The 20,935-nt window shown below is 42.0% G+C and overlaps 1 protein-coding gene across 2 annotated transcripts in view; it reads left to right on the forward strand.

Annotated features, from left to right (window-relative positions):
- Nucleotides 1-20,913, forward strand: part of WWC1 (WW and C2 domain containing 1) — a 73,639-nt gene extending 52,726 nt beyond the window's left edge. For both annotated transcript variants that reach the window (XM_074838651.1, XM_074838652.1), the window contains exons 10-23: nucleotides 350-439; nucleotides 2,840-3,378; nucleotides 7,586-7,694; nucleotides 9,480-9,560; nucleotides 10,470-10,556; nucleotides 11,309-11,501; nucleotides 12,866-13,018; nucleotides 13,621-13,721; nucleotides 14,507-14,654; nucleotides 15,361-15,525; nucleotides 16,967-17,059; nucleotides 17,915-18,145; nucleotides 19,515-19,636; nucleotides 20,167-20,913. In XM_074838651.1, coding sequence (XP_074694752.1) covers nucleotides 350-439; nucleotides 2,840-3,378; nucleotides 7,586-7,694; nucleotides 9,480-9,560; nucleotides 10,470-10,556; nucleotides 11,309-11,501; nucleotides 12,866-13,018; nucleotides 13,621-13,721; nucleotides 14,507-14,654; nucleotides 15,361-15,525; nucleotides 16,967-17,059; nucleotides 17,915-18,145; nucleotides 19,515-19,636; nucleotides 20,167-20,233 — 2,179 coding nt within the window. In that variant the 3' untranslated portion in view covers nucleotides 20,234-20,913. The remainder of the gene's footprint in view (nucleotides 1-349; nucleotides 440-2,839; nucleotides 3,379-7,585; nucleotides 7,695-9,479; nucleotides 9,561-10,469; nucleotides 10,557-11,308; nucleotides 11,502-12,865; nucleotides 13,019-13,620; nucleotides 13,722-14,506; nucleotides 14,655-15,360; nucleotides 15,526-16,966; nucleotides 17,060-17,914; nucleotides 18,146-19,514; nucleotides 19,637-20,166) is intronic.
- Nucleotides 20,914-20,935: the final 22 nt, after the last annotated feature.

A 20,935-nucleotide genomic window follows, 5' to 3' on the forward strand; every position in this document is an offset into this window, starting at 1 on the left:
TGAAAGCATTTACACCTTTATTAGCACAGTAAATGTAAGAACGCAGTAGTATATAGCAAGCAAAATCTGTCGGAATTTTTTTGAGGCCTGGTCCTAGAAACATTAACTTTTATAGTACTAGCTGTAATTGTTTTCCCTGTTGTGAATATTTGCAGGATTGAGTTCCATATTTTAAGAGTATTGGAAGTTGGTAAACAGCTACACATCTTGACAAATTATGTCCCACATTTTACTGTGTATTCTTACTAACTTTTGTGGAATTTCATAGAAAAAATAGGATTTTCCTTTAGTCCTCATTTTAAATAGTAAATGCTGCTTTAGCTCATCTTTTTCTTCTGTCTTCTCTTAGATTGAAGTTGAATAGCAAAAGAAATCAACTAGTCCGAGAACTGGAAGAAACAACACGATTAGTTGCAGTGTTACACACCCAGCTGAAAAGGTATGTAACCTTTTACAGAAGTTGTTGGTGCTTTAACTGTACACGGTGTAACTGCATTTCTCTGCTAACAATTTCATCTCCCGGCTGAGAGGTTTAGAAGGCCTTTCAGTTATAGTGGTGATCTAAGGCCCCTGTGTAGTCAATGGAAAGAGAAACCTCAATGATTGTATGTCCCACTCAGTTTAGATGGATGCTTTAGAGTGGGATAAGTAACCTCATGGTGGTGCCTCTGCCTGACAACAGGAGTTTGCACAATCCCTTCTGTTTTGGACATGTAACATTTAGGTGACTAAAGATAGCTGAGATTTTTTTACTAATGTTTGAATTACTGAAGTATTATATTAATAAAATATGTTAAAGACAGCTTAACATTCACACAGCAAGTAAAGTGAATCTTAGTAATACATGTTAACGTATGAATGTCATGATAATATTTCTGTAAATGAATTCCAAGTGTGCTGTTGCTTGCAGTATAGACAATGCATTGAGATATCCCTGAATGTGTTGTGGTTCATATGGTATATGGAAATATTTCTGCAGTTGTAATGTCATCTGGTTGTTCAGGCTGTAGTTTTGGAAGAGCGTAGGATTACTGTTTCCAGATAAATGCATGACTGCGGGCACTAAGGCCAAATCATCATTAGCTAAAACTATGTTTTTATCTTTTTGATTAGGAAGAGTTTGCTGGGGTTTTTGTTTTGTTGAGGTTTTTCCTATCAGTGTGTACTGAATTTACTCTGTTTGTAGCTTCTGCTCCACTTGGATTCTGTTTCATTTTGTGCAGATGACACTGGAAAGACTGGAAAGAAATCATAGTGCAAGACTGACATGTAAATAAGCCACCATGGAGAATAGCTATCTGTGATGCTCTTGTGCAGTGGAAATGCATCATATTTTCATTTCATCTAGCTGATTAGGGATCTTTAGAGGTGACCAAGAAGCATGCGAAACTAATTTCTTCCTAACTATGTGCTCAGTGTTCTTGGCATGCTCATTCATAAGAATAAGCATTTGTTATATTAACCCCATAATGCAAAATGTCTGGCCTTCAAAGGTATGCACAAAATGAAGTTAGGCCCAGTTCTTGATAGGGAAAAGATTAATTAAAAAACCCTCCCTTTTCATGGTGAAATACACTTGAAAAGCTGTAAATTTATTAGTCCTCGACAGATCTGTATATGCTGCCAAAATGCAAAAACACCTATAAAAACATCTATCGTGTTTCACTTACGTTTCAACCAATGGCTTTTTTGAACAAACATGGTGCAGTGCACATCTGTCATTCAAAGGCAGAAGACATTTTGTGCCAAAATTATACTAAATTCTGCATACCTGCCTTTTTCTCATAAGGTCATGGGCATAATTATACAAATGCAGCTTCTAGCTTTTACCCCATAAATAATAAATAAGGGATTATTAGACTTATTAACATCCTCACTGTTTTTCAGTGGGGCAACTTAAGCCACTTATACATATGCAGAAATTTTTCAGTAGCTAATCCATATCTGAAGTGAGGGTTAAGGGTCTTTAAACAGTCAGTAGCAAGCAAGGTATTTAATATCTAGAGCAGGAGTGTTGGTTTCAATGGAATTTCTAGGGATGGTATATGTTGTAGGCAGTACTGGAGGATTTGTTGGTTCTTCTGAGCAGTAAACAGTGTGCTGTGGTGTCTGGGCTTTCTCATCTGAACAGACTTCTATTCAGCACCTGCTTAAAATTAATTTTGCTGTCAGTTATGTTCTGAACCTCAGTCTCTAGGGATAAATAATTTGTGTGAACTGATTTCACAGCCCAGCCCCAACTCTTCCCCTTGCTCTTCTGGCCCTGGATTCCGTGTAGCAGTCTTTCACATAGGTAAATCCTGCCAGCTTTCTGGTAGCTGCTGACTGTTGTGATCTCTGAGGGCCAGTTCCAGGCAGCTGTGATACTGCCTTTTGGCTCTGGGACCAAGATTGAGGCAAATGGAAGAAAATTTCCATACGGTCAGTTCATTGCAGTAACTTCATCTTCTTGCATGGGCCTTGCTGTTTTTTGTGGTCTGCTTTAGAGCTTAACAGGAATCATAGATATTTTTCCAGACAGATGAGGGAGGAGAATGTTGTCACTAATGTTAATTGATCTGAAACTATTCATTAGAGTTGTTTTGGCTAAACAAGGACCTTTATGAGGTTGATACGGTGAGTAGAAAAATGTGTATGAACTATATTATTTTTATTGAAAAATGACCCAGCTTTTCTGCTGGGCAAACTGTGGTTCTGGATTGTTGTGGGGACTAATGCATATGGCCTGAGCTAATAAAGCAAAATGTACCATGTGGGCTTAGAGATTTGATGACATTGCAGTGTTTTCCTGAGAAATCAGGAGATACAGCATAATGATTTTCTGACTTGTTTCCTCTAGTCTCTCCACCAGCATGCTTTCCCTCTCCTCGAGCAGCAGCCCTGGTTCTCTTGCATCTAGCAGAGGATCCCTTGCCACTTCCAGCCAGGATTCATCCACCTCAGCCAGTTTCACTGACCTCTACTACGAGCACCTGGAGCAGTTGGAGCAGTTGGACTCAGACTATCAAAACAAGCTTGACTTGCTCTTAGAAGGAGCTACTGGATTTAGACCGTCAGGCTGTATCACCACTATTCACGAAAACGAAGTAGCAAAAACTCACAAAGCAGATACCACCAGTCGCATACAGGCTCTGAGGTCATTGTCTGGTACTCCAAAATCCATGACATCACTATCTCCAAGATCATCTCTCTCTTCTCCATCTCCACCTTGCTCTCCGCTGGTGATAGACCCACTCCTAACTGGTGATGCGTTTTCAAGCCATATGGATTTTGATGATGCAGAGATAAGTACAAATCTCTCAGAACTCACCCTAAACACTGGGAGTGGCAACTGTAGACTGGAAGAGCCTAGAGCAGGAGATAAACATCTAGGTCAAGGTATGGTAACAGACTATTTGCATGCACATGCATGCATTTATTTTTAATGTCATTTATAAAGCATTGAGAAGCAAATATTTCAAAACCTGTCTGTCATCTTGATATCTTTGTGTTGAAGAGTGTCTTCAACTGTGTGTTCTACCTTGCTTGGGAGAAAGGGTTGGTGTTTTAATTTGTACACGAAAAATACTGCTGATCTGATGAGTCTTGCAGAAGACTGTATCAAGGTGTGTTTTCAGTGTACCTATATGCATGTGTACACAAATTACAGGGATTTCATGTGCAAATACAAATGGTTGTTGTGGGATTCCTGGTTTAATTTGGAGCTAAACTATTCAGAATGTCATCTAGTGTTTTGGGTCTGGGAGTCACATAATGCCATATTGACATAAACTTTTTGGCCAAGCTTTTGAGGAAGGCTGGGAAAGCCATTTAGCTTAATAGTTAACAAATGATAATAAAAATCTTTCCCCATCACCTCAGCATGCACAAGGTCTTGCTCTGCCTCCCAGTAAATCAGTGGCAATGAATTTATTAACTTCAGCTGAGCAGACATGTCAAGGCTGTGCTTGAATTTCTGCTGTTTTGAGGGGGATGGTCTCTTAGCAACAAAAACGTGTTTAGATTGTGAGCATGATAAAATAAGACATTTAGAGATAGTGCATGTTCTCATACATGCATATGGCTTATTGGTGGGTGGGAAGGGTTCATCCTTTTTTAGAATGGTGGCTGGGCTGAAGTGGATGGAGAGCAGCAGGCAGGGCACTCGTGCTAGGGCCTGTCTGAAGCCCTTGTGACTGTAGTTGGGAGTCCAGTGGAGATGAGTGAAATAGCTGGAGTTGTAACTGCAGTGAAGGAGAGCTTTAAAGGCCATATAAACTTGTAAGCTATAGTTGTATGAACCAGCAGTGCAGTTTGTTTCTGTTTTTCATAGGATTATAAAACCGCCGATGTGAATAGAGGGAACTAGCACCATGTTATCATGGCCTTCTGCATTAAGAAGGCTGACACTGTTTAAAATACAATAGAAGACACGAGTACAGATCTTCCCCTTTGAGCTACCATTTTCCAACAAGCAAGAGGTATTATGCATTTGAGTAGGAAACACTAATTATTCTTACTAGAACTGGGTGCTGATTAGTTTTAACCTCTTTAGCTCTTCAAGATTTGTCAAGGCTGTTAAAGTGAAAGCTCAGGTGTTAAGCAGATTAAGTGATTATTGCTGTTAGCCAGTCAGCAGACAAAATAATCACCATAAGTAGTTTATTTCAGGGCAATAACGAGATGAGATTTTACTCCTCAGGCATTTTGGGGGCGGTTCAATGTAACACCCGAAACACGGTGGCGGGATCTGAGGTGGTCACTACTTGGCCTCATGGGCAAAGCGTGCTCACATGTTGCTGTAAGTAGAGATGAATAGTATATATCTGAGGGATTTGCTTTTTGTTTCTGTTAGAACAGAACCTCTGCTACCTTTGAGGCTGAAATAAGATTTCCTCTCTCACCTGAGTGATACCTGAACAATTTAGGTGAAACTAATAGCAAAACCTGGAATCTGGCAGAGTCTGGCATTCTCTGAGGAAATGGCGTGGATGTGAGGACAGTGCATGACATGACTCTTGAAGGCCTTGTCATGGTGTGTCCCGGAGATGCCATGGAAGGGCAGATGGCAGGAAGTGAAGAGCAAACTTTAAATTCTTGATATGAGTGGGAAAAATGGTGAAAAAACTTAGGAAGTGTTATCTGCCTGCATGGAAATATAGAAGAGAGTGCTGAACTCTTCCATAAACTTTCTTTTTAGTACAATACCTCTTTAGAAACTTAAGGCTTAAAACAGAAAATCCAAATTTTATGTTAATTAGCCACATGAGAAAGTTACAGGTTCAGTGCGTGTGTAAGACTCGCAGGGCTGAACTTTCCAGTCCTTTGCAAAGAAAGTAAGGAAAAGGATAGCTGAATGATGAATCCTTTTCAGGGAACCATTCATCTTTATCCAGGTTTACCCTTCAGCATTCTGCTGTACAAAGAGATACCCACTTCATTGCTGGGTTTTGTGCACCTTCTGCATTCGCTTCCTTGGCTGCAAGGTGCTGGGGTGAAGTAGTCTAAAAGTGAAGGCTTTCTGTGTTGAAATAACTAGATGGCATTGGTAATTGGAGAAGAAAAAGAGGTTAAGCATGTGGAGACCAACCTGCGGTTGTGGTTTGCTTCCCAGTAAGCAAGCCTCACACAAAGGGACTCCTGGCACAGTGTTTCTGGGAGCAGCGTGTAAAACTCAAACAACAAAACTCTTGATCTAGAAAGCCAGCCAATGGGGAAGAAATTATTTTCATGTTAAAACCATGGAATACGGAGGTACAAAGCAGCATTGAGGAAAGAAGAAACATAGTTTTGACTCTGCCCGCATACCTCCAGCATAGCCTATGATCAGGAGTGCAGCAGGGGCCAGGCCCTTGCACGCCGCAGGAGGGAGGATGGATTGAACTGTGAATGCCAGTATTAAATGGATCCATTTGTTTCAGTTAATGACTGATATATTGTGTTACAGATGCTAACTTTTATTCATGTGGTTTGGCCTCTGGGGAAAAGGTCTGTACATTTATTTCTGTCCAATGGTTCCATGGGAATACCAAGATGAAAAATTACCATTCAGTGGTGTTGCCAAAACATACATGGATAAATGAGCCCAAATCGCACTCGTGCACTCAATATATTGGTGTTACCTGTAGCACCCTCTACTGTTGATTGTAGAAAAAGTCCTTGTATTATTCTATAACCCTGTGTTGAGCTTGCACGCTTTTTGCACCAATGTTTTTTCAAAGCTGTTTTTAATTCTTTAAGTGGCTTTATGAGACTGTGCAAAAAAACTCCACCCAAACTTGCTTTGTAATAAAATATGGGATAGAAACCATATATTGGTTTGGGCGCATGTGCTTTCCTAAGGCTACGGGAAAGAGGGACCGCTCCTGGAAGATGAAAGCCCTCTGGAGAGGAGTGCATTGCCACACTTCTGCTATGGGGTCACAGCTGCTCCCAGTGTGACAAGGTGGCTCCTCCTCACTCTTGGAGCAGGTCTCCCAAAGCCCTGACAGCGAGGGAGAGCTACAAGCTGGGAACGTCCCAGTGCTCGTTAGCCACCTTGGCTTCAGTTCTCCAGACTCTCAGCTGAAGCATATCTCCACAGAAATGTGATGGTTCAAGTGAAAAGTTGCAGGAGTTTCCAGAGCGTATCTTCCCCTGTTTTGTAGCACAAGAAATCTACGTGAGATAACACCTCTGTGCAAAACTCCTTGCTTCAATTTCCTTGGTTTCTCTTCCCTATCTCCTTTTCCCTGCATTCCTGCATATGGCTGCTACTTTAAATCCTATAATCTCTCTTTCTCTCCATGTTTAGCTAATTAACCTGGTCTTTCTGTGGACCTATCTTCTGTCCTGTGTACACTAACCTTTTGGGTTTAGGGGTAGGTGGGTGGTGGTTTTTTGCTGTTCCCCTCCTTGAGGCTAAACTTGGTATAAGCTCTGCAGGCAGGATATACCCCTCCACATAATCCATACTTGGCCAGAGCTTGATCAGTAGCAGATGCTCAGCTGCTGATCTCTGGGTAGCGAGGACCAGAAGGCCTACTACCTGCTTAAGGGTGACTTGCAGTAGGAACTATTTTATTGGTTCATATTTATAACTTCACTAGAATTTAGAGGTTCTGCTGCTTCTGCACATTTCCCATCTTGTCGTGGGTACCTCCCTGCCTTTCCAGGGCTTTGAAAGTCTCTCCTCACATTGCCTGCAAGGACCTGTGCCCACGGAGATGCCAGGGGCAACCAGCTGTAATGTTCTCAGCACAACCGGTGTGTAACCCCACCCTGTGGGTACACTACTGCAGGACCCAAGTATTAAATGGGCATTGAGTGTGCAGTGAAGCCCTGCGTTTACCTCCACCACACAGGCTGTTCCTCTGGTTGTGCAGGGGCTTTTTGTTCTCCAGGACAGTCAGGCACGTACCTGAAGCACTAACTTCACGGTGGCTGCTGAGCACAGCCTGCTCTACCTGTGTCCTCTCTGTCTTCAGAAACGTGCTGTTGCTTAACAACGCTTGGGTGGGGAAAAAATGCAATTCAAGGGGAGGATAAGAAAAAAAGCTGCTCCTGATCCAGACAGTTTGTTTTCATTAACACCTGTTTTTTATTTTCCTCTGTGCTTTTCTGATAGGTATAAATACAGCTGGAGGGACGGCACTGAAGGTGGCGTGTGTGTCAGCTGCAGTGTCTGATGAATCTGTTGCTGGAGATAGCGGGGTATATGAGGCGTCTGTACAAAGGTAGACATCAGATCTCTCTCTAGGAAGAAGCCAGTGGCTCAGCTTTGCACACAGCATTCAGCTGGAATACTGCTGGTTATGATCTTTTTTATAACTTTGTGGCTAAAGTTCTCAATCTCATATTTCTTAAAACTTCTGAAAAAACTATGAGCGTGTTGAATTTGATTATCAAAATGACCCATGCTTCCCATAATAGAAGTAGCTGAAAGCAGGCTCACAGAGAACTGTTTGAACAGCCGGTCTGTTTGTGAAGGTGATGCTAAGCCATGACTGCTGCCTTGACGGGGGTAGCGGAGCCATCTGGCAGGTGTAAAGTTCCCCTCCTGTCAGTCAGCCGTTCCGGTGTCAATGACAGCCCTCAGTCAGTGGGAGAGGACTTCGGGATGTTTAAGGAACGTAGCAGAAGCACCTTGAACTGCCTCGTGGATGTATACGTGCTGCGATGCAGTTCCCGAGTGCTTCGATTCGGTGTGTGATTTCTGCAGGACTTCTCCCCCTAAGTGCATAGCTTATAGCCAGAGCTGGGCATCACTGCTCTTGCTGGGTTTCTGGACCTCCCTTACTGCTTGCTAAAACTTTCTGGGGTGGTTTGACAAAAAGTTCCCTGGAAGGTACTGATACCCAGTTTGGCTGTATCTAACATGGATTTTCCTACTGTTTTTATTGGCAGAGATGAATTACGTGGTCATTTGTTGCAAGACACAACTGTAGAGGTTAAAAATTGCTCATCTCATATTCCCCCCATTCATTCATTCATTCATTATCTTCATTAAGTCTCTAGATATATGAGTAATTTTTAATGTTTACAGCACAATTCACTTTGACAAGAAAGTACAATGCTCCTGTAAGTTAGACCTCATGGGCTCAAGCCAGGCAGTCAGACAGTTGGGTGTCTTAGGGCCCCTGTGTCCCCTCAGTGGGACAGGGAGCTCTGTGCAGAGGGGAGGAGGGATAACGTGTGACAGTTACAGGAGGCCTCGCATGCACACTCGCATGTCCGATGTTACTTCATGTTATTTGGGTTGTTGGCTTACCGGCCTTTGTGATGACTGCAGTATCACTTCGATGCCATTAATAAATGGTGAGGGTAAGAGGAGCAATACATTTCTCCTCTGTACTGAAATGTAATGAAATGCAAGAGAGTGGTAAGTAATATGGGAAATACTTAGAATAATGCTAACTCTGTCTTCATGTGCTGCAGCATAGCCTCTGAGTCAATTAGACAATGAGTGTAGTTTTGGGGACTTTCAGTGCATAAAACTTTGGGGGAGGAGTACATTGGAAGGGACATGATGCAGGTAGCTGTTTCAAGGAAGACCAGTCAGTGTACTCTGTCAATTTTAATGTGCTTAAGGCATTTGATTTCTTAAAGAAACAAAGGAGTGACTTAAATCTAATCAAACTTGAAAACTTTTGCTCTCACGATGCAGGACAGGATTGCAGTTGTTAAGTCTTATTTCTGTTGCTGGGCAGTCAGCTGTCTTTACTAAAATCCAGTCAAGGGAACCCTTTAAAAATCCCCCACTGCCTTATTTTGGAGTCTTTTGTGTGGCTTTTTCTGGCAGTGAAAGGGGGAAGGCATATGACTTTCTGCTGATAAGCCCTGTAATACATACCTCTAAGGATGATTGCACTTACTTCTTAAATGGGCTTTCTTTTAGCTGCAAATTTTACAAAATCCATAACCCAACCCCTGAACGGAAAGGAAAAGATCTTGTATCACCTAAATGCTAGCACTTCAGTAAGAGGGAAATCAAGTCCTTAATTGTCTTTGATTTCTTTCAGACCATGTGTGTCAGAAGTGATGGTGTTTGACAGTGATGATACAGAAGCAGTAGGGACAGCTAAAGTGCAAATTGCAATGAGGTAAGTGCTACACATTTTTATTGGATTTTCCTTCCAATGCAAAGACTGATGTATGGGATTTAAAAGATAGTGCTTTCTGTTGTTTTCTTATCCTGTTTACCCTGTCCTATTAGTACTGACTAACTAATGCCCTCTTTGTAGTGTAACTGAGAATTACCCTCAACTCCAGGAGGTCCTTGGCCCAGTTATCCTCTTCCATGTCAGTGGAAATCAACTGGTGATAGTGTGGTATGAGGGTGCAAACCAGCAGTGGGAGAGCACTGACAGTGCTGGGCTGGAGAAAGCCTTTTGCTGGCTTGCAGTTTCCTTTAGTGTGCAGCTTGTGGGGGAAGAACTGCTGAGAGTAAATGGCAGTCATAATCACTGACCACCCTGGGATCCCACAAGTAGTGGGTAAGGTGTAGGAAGGCAGGCACAGAGACATCTTCCTTAAATGACTTAGAGGAAGGTTTTTTATGATTTGAGGGAAAATAAGTAGCGCAAAACTCTCTTGTTATGGCCATCAACAGTAAAACAATGGTTATCTGTAACATCGGCACTGGTGTACTTCAAGTATTTCTACTTGTAACATTTTTATATTGCAGTCATTATATGAGGCCTTTCAAAAGGTTTTAGTTACAATACAGCAATTTAGCTAGACCTCAGGAAAAGCAATGTGTGTTAGGTCAAATCTGTAGTCCATTGTATCTGAATTCCTAAGTTCTGGATGTTCTGGTAGCACATCTTCATGTAATATGAAACTGGTTTTGTTTTAAACTATAGGCAAGCCATGGTCTCATTATAGTTTTGTCTTCTCTGTAAATTTTTAATATTGTTTGGTTCTGTTAATGAAACAAGGGGAATACTCATTCATGGAGTCCACGGCAGACTTCTCTAATAATAATGCTTTTTTGTGTCTTTCCAATTCAGATATGATGACAAAAATAAACAATTTGCGATACTGGTCATCCAGCTGAATAATGTTCCAGCACTGCTGTTACAACAAGATCAAAAAGTGTAAGTGGGTGAAATAAACACGCTTGAAGTATTTGTATTAGAATCCAGTGGGAATTAAACAGATGTTGGGTTTTGTGTTTTTCACATTCTTCAAAATTTACCCTTTCTGAAATGCTTCTACACTTTGTTATGTGTAGCAACATTTATGAACTAATAAACTCGCAAACTGAAATAAGGTGCAGTTTTTTCCTCAAAAGTCTGTATTTGCTAGGAAAAGACTTTCCTGGAATTAGCACTAGCTAGCAAGTGCCCAGAGCAACTGCATCGAGTGGAGAGGGGGCGTTTGTTCTGCCACAGAGCTCATCCTTGGACACCTCACAGATGCATGTGTGGGGAAATGTACAGCTTCTACTAGACTCATTCGAGGCACGAGTTTTTTAAATTCAGCTGTGTGCTGAATAAGCTGACAAAAATTTGATTCATTCTTGCGTGGCTGTTTCTACCTACAAAAGGGTATGTTAGCAGTGTGACAAGTTGCACAGATGTAAACAACCATGTAAAACATAATCCCATGATGTTAGATTACAAGATTCAGAAGGATGAAGTCTGTGGCAACTCACGCCACTTCATGTCTCTGATGTTGTGACGAGATGTTCCTTTTTTCTCAATTGACTGATATTCCAAAGAATAGGGTAGGACAGTAATGTCCACAGCGCTTAGGATGAATTTCACTTACAGATTTATGGAGCTGTTGCAATGGAGGGAACTGCAGACCTGTACGGTAGTACTGATTGCAATGCTTTTTTCAACAGGAACATTCGCGTGGCTGTCCTGCCCTGTTCAGAAAGCACAAGCTGCTTGTTTCGCACAAGACCAGTGGAAGCTTCAGACAATCTTGTGTACAATGAAGTATTTTGGGTTTCTATCTCTTACCCGGCTTTACGCCAGAAGACTTTAAGAGTCGATGTTTGCACTGTAGATAAGTCTCACCTTGAAGAATGTTTGGTTGGTATTAATCTCTATTTTAATATCTTTGTGTTTGTTTCTTCTTTTTAATTAGACAAAATTTTAAGCTCTGCAGTATGGCAATTTCTGTGAAAGTTTTCTTGATAATCTTTAGCTACATGATCTCTCCCAGGTAGTGTTCTTTGCAATAACAATTTTGATCAGGAAAAAAAATATCTATTAGGTAAATGTTTTGTAATGGAACTACTGGTGACTTTTCAGACTACTAGATGTCCCTTCTCTCACAATTTAATGTGAAACCCTACCTACTTTTCTTCCTTTGGAAACGTATGTTGTAATGTAATTGAGATGTAAATGGACTTACAGGAATTTGGAAGCCACTGTAGAATGTTAAAGATCTCTAAAGGATTTTTAAAAACTGCTCTTAATCTACACTATATGAGGTTAGTTTTTTGAGTGCTAGTATTGCCATAGCCAGCTGCCCCCCTATTGTTAGAAGAGCTTTTCTGTTGCTCAGTATTACCTGAGCAAGTTGATTTTAATAGAACTATTTCTGGAGTATTGTACTCCAGAACACGAGTAGGGTGTGTTGAGCTGGGACATAAGCAACTATTAAGTTACAGAAAAGGCGATGTTTTGTCCTGCATGTGTTCCAGAGCATCTCCTTTGCCTGGAGGTGTACATGTTTTATGGTGCTTCTGCATTTCTTCCTTCACTTGCTTTGCAAAGCACACTTTGGTTCAGGAAAGCATCTGTTTTCCAAATGGGTTTTTTCTCTTCTGGTGGCATGTACAGTCCTACAGCACCCGAGCTCCAGGCGGGAGCGCGCTGACTTGCAGGAGGTGTGCTCAGCATGCAGTCTGCTGGACTGGGCTGGTGCAGCGGAGTCCACTCAGATTAGATAAATTGCAAATCACTTTTACTTTGGTTTTGAATATGTCAGGTTGTTTACTAAATGTAACACAGTAAAAAATGACAAGGCAGATGAAGAGGAGTGGAATATACAAAGCTAAATAAAGCATCTCGGTCTGAGGCCTGATTTTTGTCAGCCTTGCAAATTTCTTGAAAGGGAGTCTTCATCTCCTGTACCTTTCTCTTTTTCTTTGAGGCTCTGTCCGTAATTTATCCTGGCTGCAGTAGCACTGTTCATACTTCTGGATTCTTGTACACAGGAGCTGTAATGAAACACTTGCCACTTGGATTGGAAGCCCTAGACAATGTTAAAAGTATTTAAACATAAAGCATTACTAGTGCTGGTGAAATGGGGATAAACAGGGCAATTTTTCTTTTTGTCAGACTTGCCGAAGTCAATTAGTTCTGGATTTTCACTCTTACTTCTTCTTATTGGTATGGTAGTTGTTCATTTTAGTATTACACTAAAACTGTGTTTTTGCACTCAATAGGGTGGAGCACAAATTAGCCTTGCTGAAATATGTAGATCCGGAGAGAAATCAACCCGTTGGTATAACCTCCTTAGTTATAAGTATCTGCAGAAGCAAAACAGGAAAAATAAACAAGGAAACATTCACTCTGAAGTACCCTGCACTGAAAAAACAGTAAGAACAACTGCTTAAACAGATCTCTTCAAAACAGTACTAATGAGAGGGTTTATGTGGCTGAAGGACTGTTAGAATAGACGAGAAGCGAAGGCTGGTGTGTTTATATTTAGAACTTCAAAATGTCATTAAGTGCAGCGGAATAATTAACATGTCGATTACAGATATGCCCTTGTCCTGGGCTAAATACTTACTGAAATCTGCTCTCCTCACAAAGCTGAGGGATGTGGTATGCGGTCTGGTGTAAGTGATGTGTGAGCTCTTGCCTTTCTTCCCACCAGACAGTTCACCTTCCTGCAGTGGACTTGGTGAGCGATTCAAGATACAGACTTACCTTTGCCACGTGCATGGCACGCGATCTGCTCAGCCTCGAGCTGCACATGTGCATACGCCAGTGTAACTGGGGGAGGTGGGCCAGGTATGCTCCACAGGCTTGACTGAGCACTGCCTGTGCAATAGGCTGCTTGAAGAACGCAGGTGTAGAGACTATGACTCTCTCCTGCCACCAGAGGAAAGCTGGCTGGGGCTGTTCTGACCAGAAAGGCTGGGCGCTTTGCAGTCTGTGAGTCGTATCTTCACAAGAAGCCTCTTGCTCTCCTCAGGACTCTGTCTCAGCACTCTTAGAGCAGACAGCTGTTGAACTGGAAGCTGTGGAGAAGAAACTGGAGGAAAGCAGAAGCACTTTAACTAGTGGAGAGAGCTGGTAGGTAGCATCCCACCATCTCAAAGTTGTGGGATGATCAGAGCATTTGGAGATTCATGTGCAGAGAAGAAAGCAGATGATACAGAGCTGTGGGAGGCTTCTGTCTCTTCTGTTTTGGTGAAAAATCCTGTGTCTTCTGTTCTGGAGGTTGTGCTTGGGAATGAGAACAAAACTGATAAACACTGAAAATAGTCAATAGCACTTTGCTAATTTTGTTGTTTGTATAATGTTGTATGGACATCCATGAAAGCTCCACTGTACGGTGAATGCTTTGCTTGAACATTAATTTTGGCTGTTGCTTAAATTGTTCAGATTCAGATTTTATTAATGAAGCCTAACATTTGAAATAAAAAGCACGCCTGACCAATGGATTTGATGGAGAAGCCAGCTGTGAGTTCAAAGGAGCTGAAAAGGATGTTAAACCAAGGCTTTGTCCAGCATCACTTTTTAAACTAAGATTAATGGCATCCTGGGAGCTCCCCTTAAGATGCACTCACCTTAAGCTCAGACCACATGGCTGAACCCTCAGCTTGCTTCTTCTGAAGCAAGAGTAGTATGACATTTTTGGCTGTAATGGTTGCCTTCTGGTGCAGATTCACTCCAGTTTCAATTGTTCCCTTATAAACCTGTGTTTGTGTAATCTCAGTGGTTACAGAAGCTGCCAGGTACAATTGGCTGCCCTGGGGACATGTTTCTGTCCAGCAGCTTACAGGAGGTAACTCCTGCTCCAGCACCAGAATATTGTCCACCATAGGCCAGTTCAATAACAAAGCTGTTCTTAACAGGCAAGATGAAGAGGTTCCTGATCAGGAAGAACAGGATGAGATCAGTGAAAATGAAGCAGAGGAGGAGGAAGAATTCTGTGCCGGAAAATCGCTGTGGGAAACAGAAGAAAGTTTGAATTCCCAGCTGCACGTGGAAATAGCAGTGAAGGTAAAGTCAAGGGCCTTTTGAACAGAAAGATGAGTTAAGCTTCCCGTTGCTCAGCTGACTGGGTTGCTGTTGAGCTGAGCAAGGCTACAGCAGTTATGTGAAAGATCGTCATTGATGTTTAAATGTTTATGTACCTGAAATCTTTCTAAATAACTCTACATGACCATTTTGTCCCACAGTTAATATAGCATCATTTCATGCCTTCTTGTTGGAGCTCATGAAAACTGTTTTCATTAATGTGACAGTGGCTTTGACCTTGTTTATTTCTGAACGTAGTTGTAGTCTGTAACAAACGTGTGCTGTACACGTGCTCTCTGTGCGTGTACATACAGCGATTTGGATCTCTGCTGGATGCACAAGTAAGGGAATGGTCTTTAAAATCATACCTCTGTTCTGTGCGAGATTGCCAGGTCACACTGATGTACCGGATCAACAGGCAAAGCTGGTTGGAATCCATTGTGTTGTGCAGCGATCAATGGATGTGGAGCCCTTAGGGAGTGATACAGTTAATGTAGCAGCTATTGAGTTCAAAGAGTGCAGTGTCAGGACGCCCTGCATGAACAGGGCTAAAGAATATCTGGTTTTTAATACGATGCCTCTGGGACCGAAAGCGGAGACATCTCACAGGTGGCTGTCAGACAGCCCTGGGTGTGTGTCATCAGTAAGATGGCAGGCTGGCATTTACACTGCACTATCTGTCTTTCAGGTGGATAAGGAGACAAACACAGAGAGCCTTGCACAGTCTTCTACCGTAGTTCGTCCGAAAGACAAAAGAGCAGCAAATCCACCCCAAACTCAGTTTGTCAGAGGTAGCACTATCATCCGCTCAAAAACATTTTCACCAGGACCACAAAGTCAGTATGTGTGTCGGGTAAGGAAAATGCAATCCTGAGGTTATAAATGCTGTTTTTCATTAAAGAATGCATGATATCGGCGTTCACTTACTCTGAATTTTTCAGAGATCTGACACTGCTTTCTTCTCTCCCCCTTTGACTTCAGAAGTTGCTCTGTCCTCACCTCCTAGACAGTATCTTTCCTTGGAACTAATGGTATTAAGCGCAAATTTATAAAATACATATGTACACCTATGTTTGTGGTACATGCAGCATGTTGAGATGCCCAAACTAACCTGGAAGGGCTGCTGTAAGACAGTGATGAATAAGCTGCATATCAAACCCTTTCCTGCTGCTTTAAGACTATTCTTGCACTGAGTTAGCTGTGTCCACCTGACTTCAGATGAGGTGAACATGAAAGCCTGATAGAAATGGAAAGGTAAGTACCTGATAACATCAGCAAAAAAATTGTGGAAGCTTGAAAGTCTCCAGTGTCCTTTGTCTGTAGATAACTGAACAGGCCACATACTGGGTCAGGATGTCACTTCCACTGCTTTGAAATAATTGTGAACAAATATTTCCTGGATTGAGGGTCAGCCTAAACTATAAATAACTCATCTTTTAAATTGAATTGGCAAACAAGCAAGCACTGCATTTTATCACGCATGACCTGTTCTAAGTGGGCATGCTCTTAATACAGCTGAGCTGGATTTGATGTGCAGGTTTTCTCTGATTCAGAAGCAGGTGCTTCCGTAGAAACAAACCTTATTTAATTTGCAGCAGTGGCCTGTGCTTGGATGATGGAGGTACTGTGTCCCAGCACATGCAGATCCCATACACCTGTTCCCCCTGCCCCCAACTTTGAGAAGGAACATGAGAAGGGAATTAAACCCTACTTGAGTTGAGCTCTTTTTAAGGGTCTAGAGACAATCACAAAAGAAGGCAGGCTGTATGTGTGTAACATGACAACTCCTAAGTTGAAAAACCCAGGGGGATAGCTTACAGGTAAACCTACCTCTTGTACTACTAGCTTAAAATACAGGTGACTGAAAGAAAGAGAAATCTCTCATAAAATAGTCCCATGTTTTACAGATGCTAGAAAAGAGTAATTGGGGTTTTTATTACTTAGAGCTTATTTTTCTAGGCTGTTTTGCCCAGCCTAGTTATTTGCACAGGAGAAGGGCAGTGGGGTAGAGTCCCGTATTATACCCTAACTTAGTTGTCTCTCTTTTCACACAGTCTATTCCCAAAAAGGGACAGAGTTCAAGGCTTGTGGTAGGACCTGGCCGTGCCAAATTGATTGCATGTTGTGCGCTCGGACTGGGGTGGCAGCTGTCCGCTGTAGCCTTTCACAAAACTTCATAGTTCTGCTTACATCACTGCTTATAATCATTTACAGAACCCTCTGATCTTACTAATGTGTGTATGCTGCTTCTGTTTCTTCAGTGAAAAATATGTGGTTTTCACTTTCATTTTCAGCTGAATCGCAGTGATAGTGACAGTTCAACGCTATCCAAAAAGCCCCCCTTTGTTCGAAATGCAATGGAGAGACGAAGTGTCAGAATGAAACGGGTAAAAACATCACCACTTTTTTTCTTCTCTAGCATAGACACTTGCAAAAAATGGAGAACTGTTTTAAAGGAGGAATTTGCAAACATAAATCAGTTGCCACATGCTTTCATTCACAACCTTTTATTTGTGTATGAGAAGTCTCTCAAGGGTACTTTTCTTCCATATATCAGAATATGACAGGAATGTTTAAGTTGGAACTCACTTAGAACAATTTAGGAAGATGGTTCCTGGTATTTTCCATCTTTTCAGAGCAGAAGTAGCACAACCAGTTTTGCTGTGTTTATTGTTGCGAGATTCTTAAGTACTTAGAATAAATGTGAGGAGCTGGGGAAGAGGGTGAGGTGAATGCTATCTCAGATGCTCAGGTGACCCTGTTGTAGCAACTTTGTGGCACACAATGAACCCCTGTGCCTGTTGTGATGGCAATCACTGAAATTCCCCCAGGATACTGATGCTGAGCTCCTAAGGAGATGGTTTTCTTGAGGCAGCTTGTGTTTGAAACTAGCAAAAGGCAACATAGTACGTTACTGAAAAAAACACAGTTTTTTCTGCTGCATTGTGGATTCATCTGAAGACGAGACATTAAACTTAGGAGAAAGGTGTGCAAGCAAGACTTGATTTGGAGAAGCTGCCAAGGAAGAAACTTGGTGGAAACACCAAAATCAAAAGGCTTACCTGTAAGACTTACTTGAGTTTGTGCTTTCTGTCTTGAGACAGATTGGAAAGCAGGATCAATACAGATGCTTTGTGCGAAGAGAAGTGTTGGAAAAATGGGTCTCCTGATGTATTTGGCCCTTCATGGGGAGTGGTCGGGACAGTTGTCATCACTGTGTTCATACACCCCTTCTTTTCTAGCCTTCAATCAAGTCCTTCGGTACAGAGCGCCTGATCCGCACTTCACTAGACCTGGAGCTGGACCTGCAAGCTTCAAAAACCTGGCACGATCGGCTGGTTCAGGAGATCTCAGTGCTGAGGGAACTGAAGGAACAGTTGGAACAAGCTCAAAGTCAGGGTGAAAAAGAGTTGCCGCAGTGGGTGAAGGATGATGAGAGATTTCGACTGCTGCTGCGGCTAGTGGAAAAACGAGTGAGTAATACCTGCCTCTGGATTGTATTCAACATGTTGAGAAATGTGATTTGAGAAACAGGGGACTTTGGACAGTCAGAAAATGAAGCCTTCGCACTACAGTCACTCATGTCTTCCACTTACAGCTCCATCAAGCAAGCGATTGATAAGGGAAGCTGCAGTCCTTGAGTGTCTGGCTGTTCCTAGGTGTGGTATTTACAAACTGCAGAGTCTGTGTCTGCCTTTGCACAGACACGAGGGTTAGGCAGGTAGCAGTTATGTCTCTTGCTTCTTCTAAGAGAAATAATGGCTGCATAAAACTTGTGCAGTGATAACACTGCTTTAGAATAGGATCCTTATGCATATGAAGTGATAATGTAAGTCAGATGATTGACTTTCTGGCTTGAAGAGCTTAATAGTATCTATCCTTCTGCTTATGAAAGGTGGACTGCAGGGCAGGGATGGAAAGGAGACAGAACTAATTACCAAGAAAGTCAACAAACAGTTCATTAAACAATTTAGTTCGCTTTTATGAAAGTTGTCTTTCATTGCATTATCACTTTCCTGGAGAGGGTTTAAATAAAAATCATAAGCTTCAAAAGGAATGTATTTACAGATGAGGTAGGTAAAGCTTCAGAAATGTCTGAATAAGCCTGGGTAGGTAATGAGCAAGGTGGGCAGCCTTCAGTCATGTTTGGTGGTGTTTTTTTTAAAAAAAGTATTATTCCATAGCTAATTATCTTCATCCCTTAGACTTTTTGTTCTTTGCTGGAGTTTGTCCCCTCTTTAACTTCCTGTAGAGTTTTGTTAGTCCTGAACATTTACCAGCAGAGAGATTTCCTGCCTTCCCACAGGTGCGAATAAGAGAAGTCAAGTGTAGCCTCCCAGTCTGTAGTAGCTGTGGTGTGTCATGGTTAGCGCTTTCCTCACTGTCTACATCATGCTCTCCCTCGTGTATGGGGCTTCTTTGCAGCTGCTGTGATTTATCAGGGCACCTCTGCTGACACCAGGCAGAAACTAAGTTATGATGGCACCGGGTGTAGGAGCGAGTTGGTACAAGGTGCTCTTTGGGGCAAAGCTGGAAAATAGGTTGCCACATTCATGCTTGAGCCGATCTGCTGGCTTAAAAAACATATCAAGAAGATACAAGGAAGGTGCAGATGGCACCCATAATTCTTAACAAACGGCTGGAAGAAGACCTTACGAAAAGCGCTATTACAATGGTTAGCTGACAAGCCTTCAGTTTAGCTTCTGTGGCTCGTGATTTCCAGAGTCAGCATCTTCCAAACCCCTTAGAGCTGAAGCTGAAATACTGCTGTATTTGCAGATTAGCTGGGATAAAATGATTCCTCCTGGAAACACAAACAACTCTTTTCCATTATTTGTTTAGGTTGAAAAAACAGAACACAAGTGTGAGCTCAAGGCTGATAAAATGATGAGAGCTGCTGCCAAGGATGTCCACAGGCTGCGAGGGCAGAGTCGGAAGGAGCCTCTGGAAGTACAGTCATTCAGGTAATAACAGGTCAGGTAGAGGGCAGGAAAAATTGACTGCTACCATGATTTTTCTGTGGATGGCTAAGATACTGATGAGGAAAGCTAATCTTTGTAGAAATAGTTAACTGTTCTGCTTAAACAAAAACTTCTGTGTTGTTATATCAAAGTATAAGGTTTGAGAGTCAGGGAAACTAGCTGCAGCACTGCATGTGACCTCAAAGCAACCGGCAGCACTCCAAATCATTCTCCACCTGGCAACAAATTCACAAACCCTTTGTTTCATACAGAAGCAGCCCTCTGCTTCCTTAAGTAACGTGCCTAGAAAGCCAAGAAACTGAGCGTTTCTGAAACGGCTTTTTAATGAACGTCAGTGTTGTAAGTTTAACTGTAAGGATGCCTCACATCTGATACGTAAATAAAAGGTGTAGGTTGTGAGAGGACGTGCTGCTGCTCCTTGTGGTGACAGCTGGTGGGATAAATTTTAACATGGATGATGGACATTTCTGGCAAGACTTCTGTTGCATTAACAACTGATCATCTTTTTTTAGAGAGAAAATGGCATTTTTCACACGGCCAAGGATAAACATTCCAACACTCTCTGCGGACGATGTGTGATCACCATATAAAGTATTTGCTTTCTGGACAATTCTACAAATGCAGCTTGGGTTTTGAAGTTATTTATGTGGTATTATGAAGGTACCAAGGCATTTGTACATTAGAGCTTCTGTCAGTATGTGGATGTTTTGAAGATTTTTAGGTTAAAGTTATATCATCAGAGAAACCAGCATTAAAGTGACAAGATTGTATAGTTTGTATATTTAGGAATGTATTTTTGGGAAATAGAATTTTAAATAAGAACAAATGCAGCGTAAGGTGCTGTTATTCTTAAATAATGCTGTTTAGACTTTTTGTACAGCTCTACCTTTTAGAGGTTTTACTGCAATAAAATAAATTTGAAGAAACCTCACCCCTACCTTCTATGATGTTCTGCATCGGACTCTCCTCCGAGTGGTGTATTTTGTACCCTGTGGGGAATGCAGGGAGCCAGTTTTGACTCCCGAGTGCTGTGAACGAATCCTCTGTGAGCTGTGAAGCATTTGTGTTTCCTGCCAGGTCATAAAAGTGGGTGTGAAGTTCAGAATACTTGCACTTTTAACATTTGTACTGCAGCTCATGTCTGTAATGGGTCTGTTAAGGTAACTTGGAGAGCCCATTGAAACCACTGCTGTGGGAGGAGGGCTGCAGGTTTTAAGTCCATTTTAGGTTTTTCCAATAAAGTGACCTTTCTGGACAAACCTGCCTTCTTGCTTTTTGTCT

The sequence above is a fragment of the Strix aluco genome, chromosome 13 (assembly GCF_031877795.1).
Source record: "Strix aluco isolate bStrAlu1 chromosome 13, bStrAlu1.hap1, whole genome shotgun sequence".
NCBI lineage: Eukaryota > Metazoa > Chordata > Aves > Strigiformes > Strigidae > Strix > Strix aluco.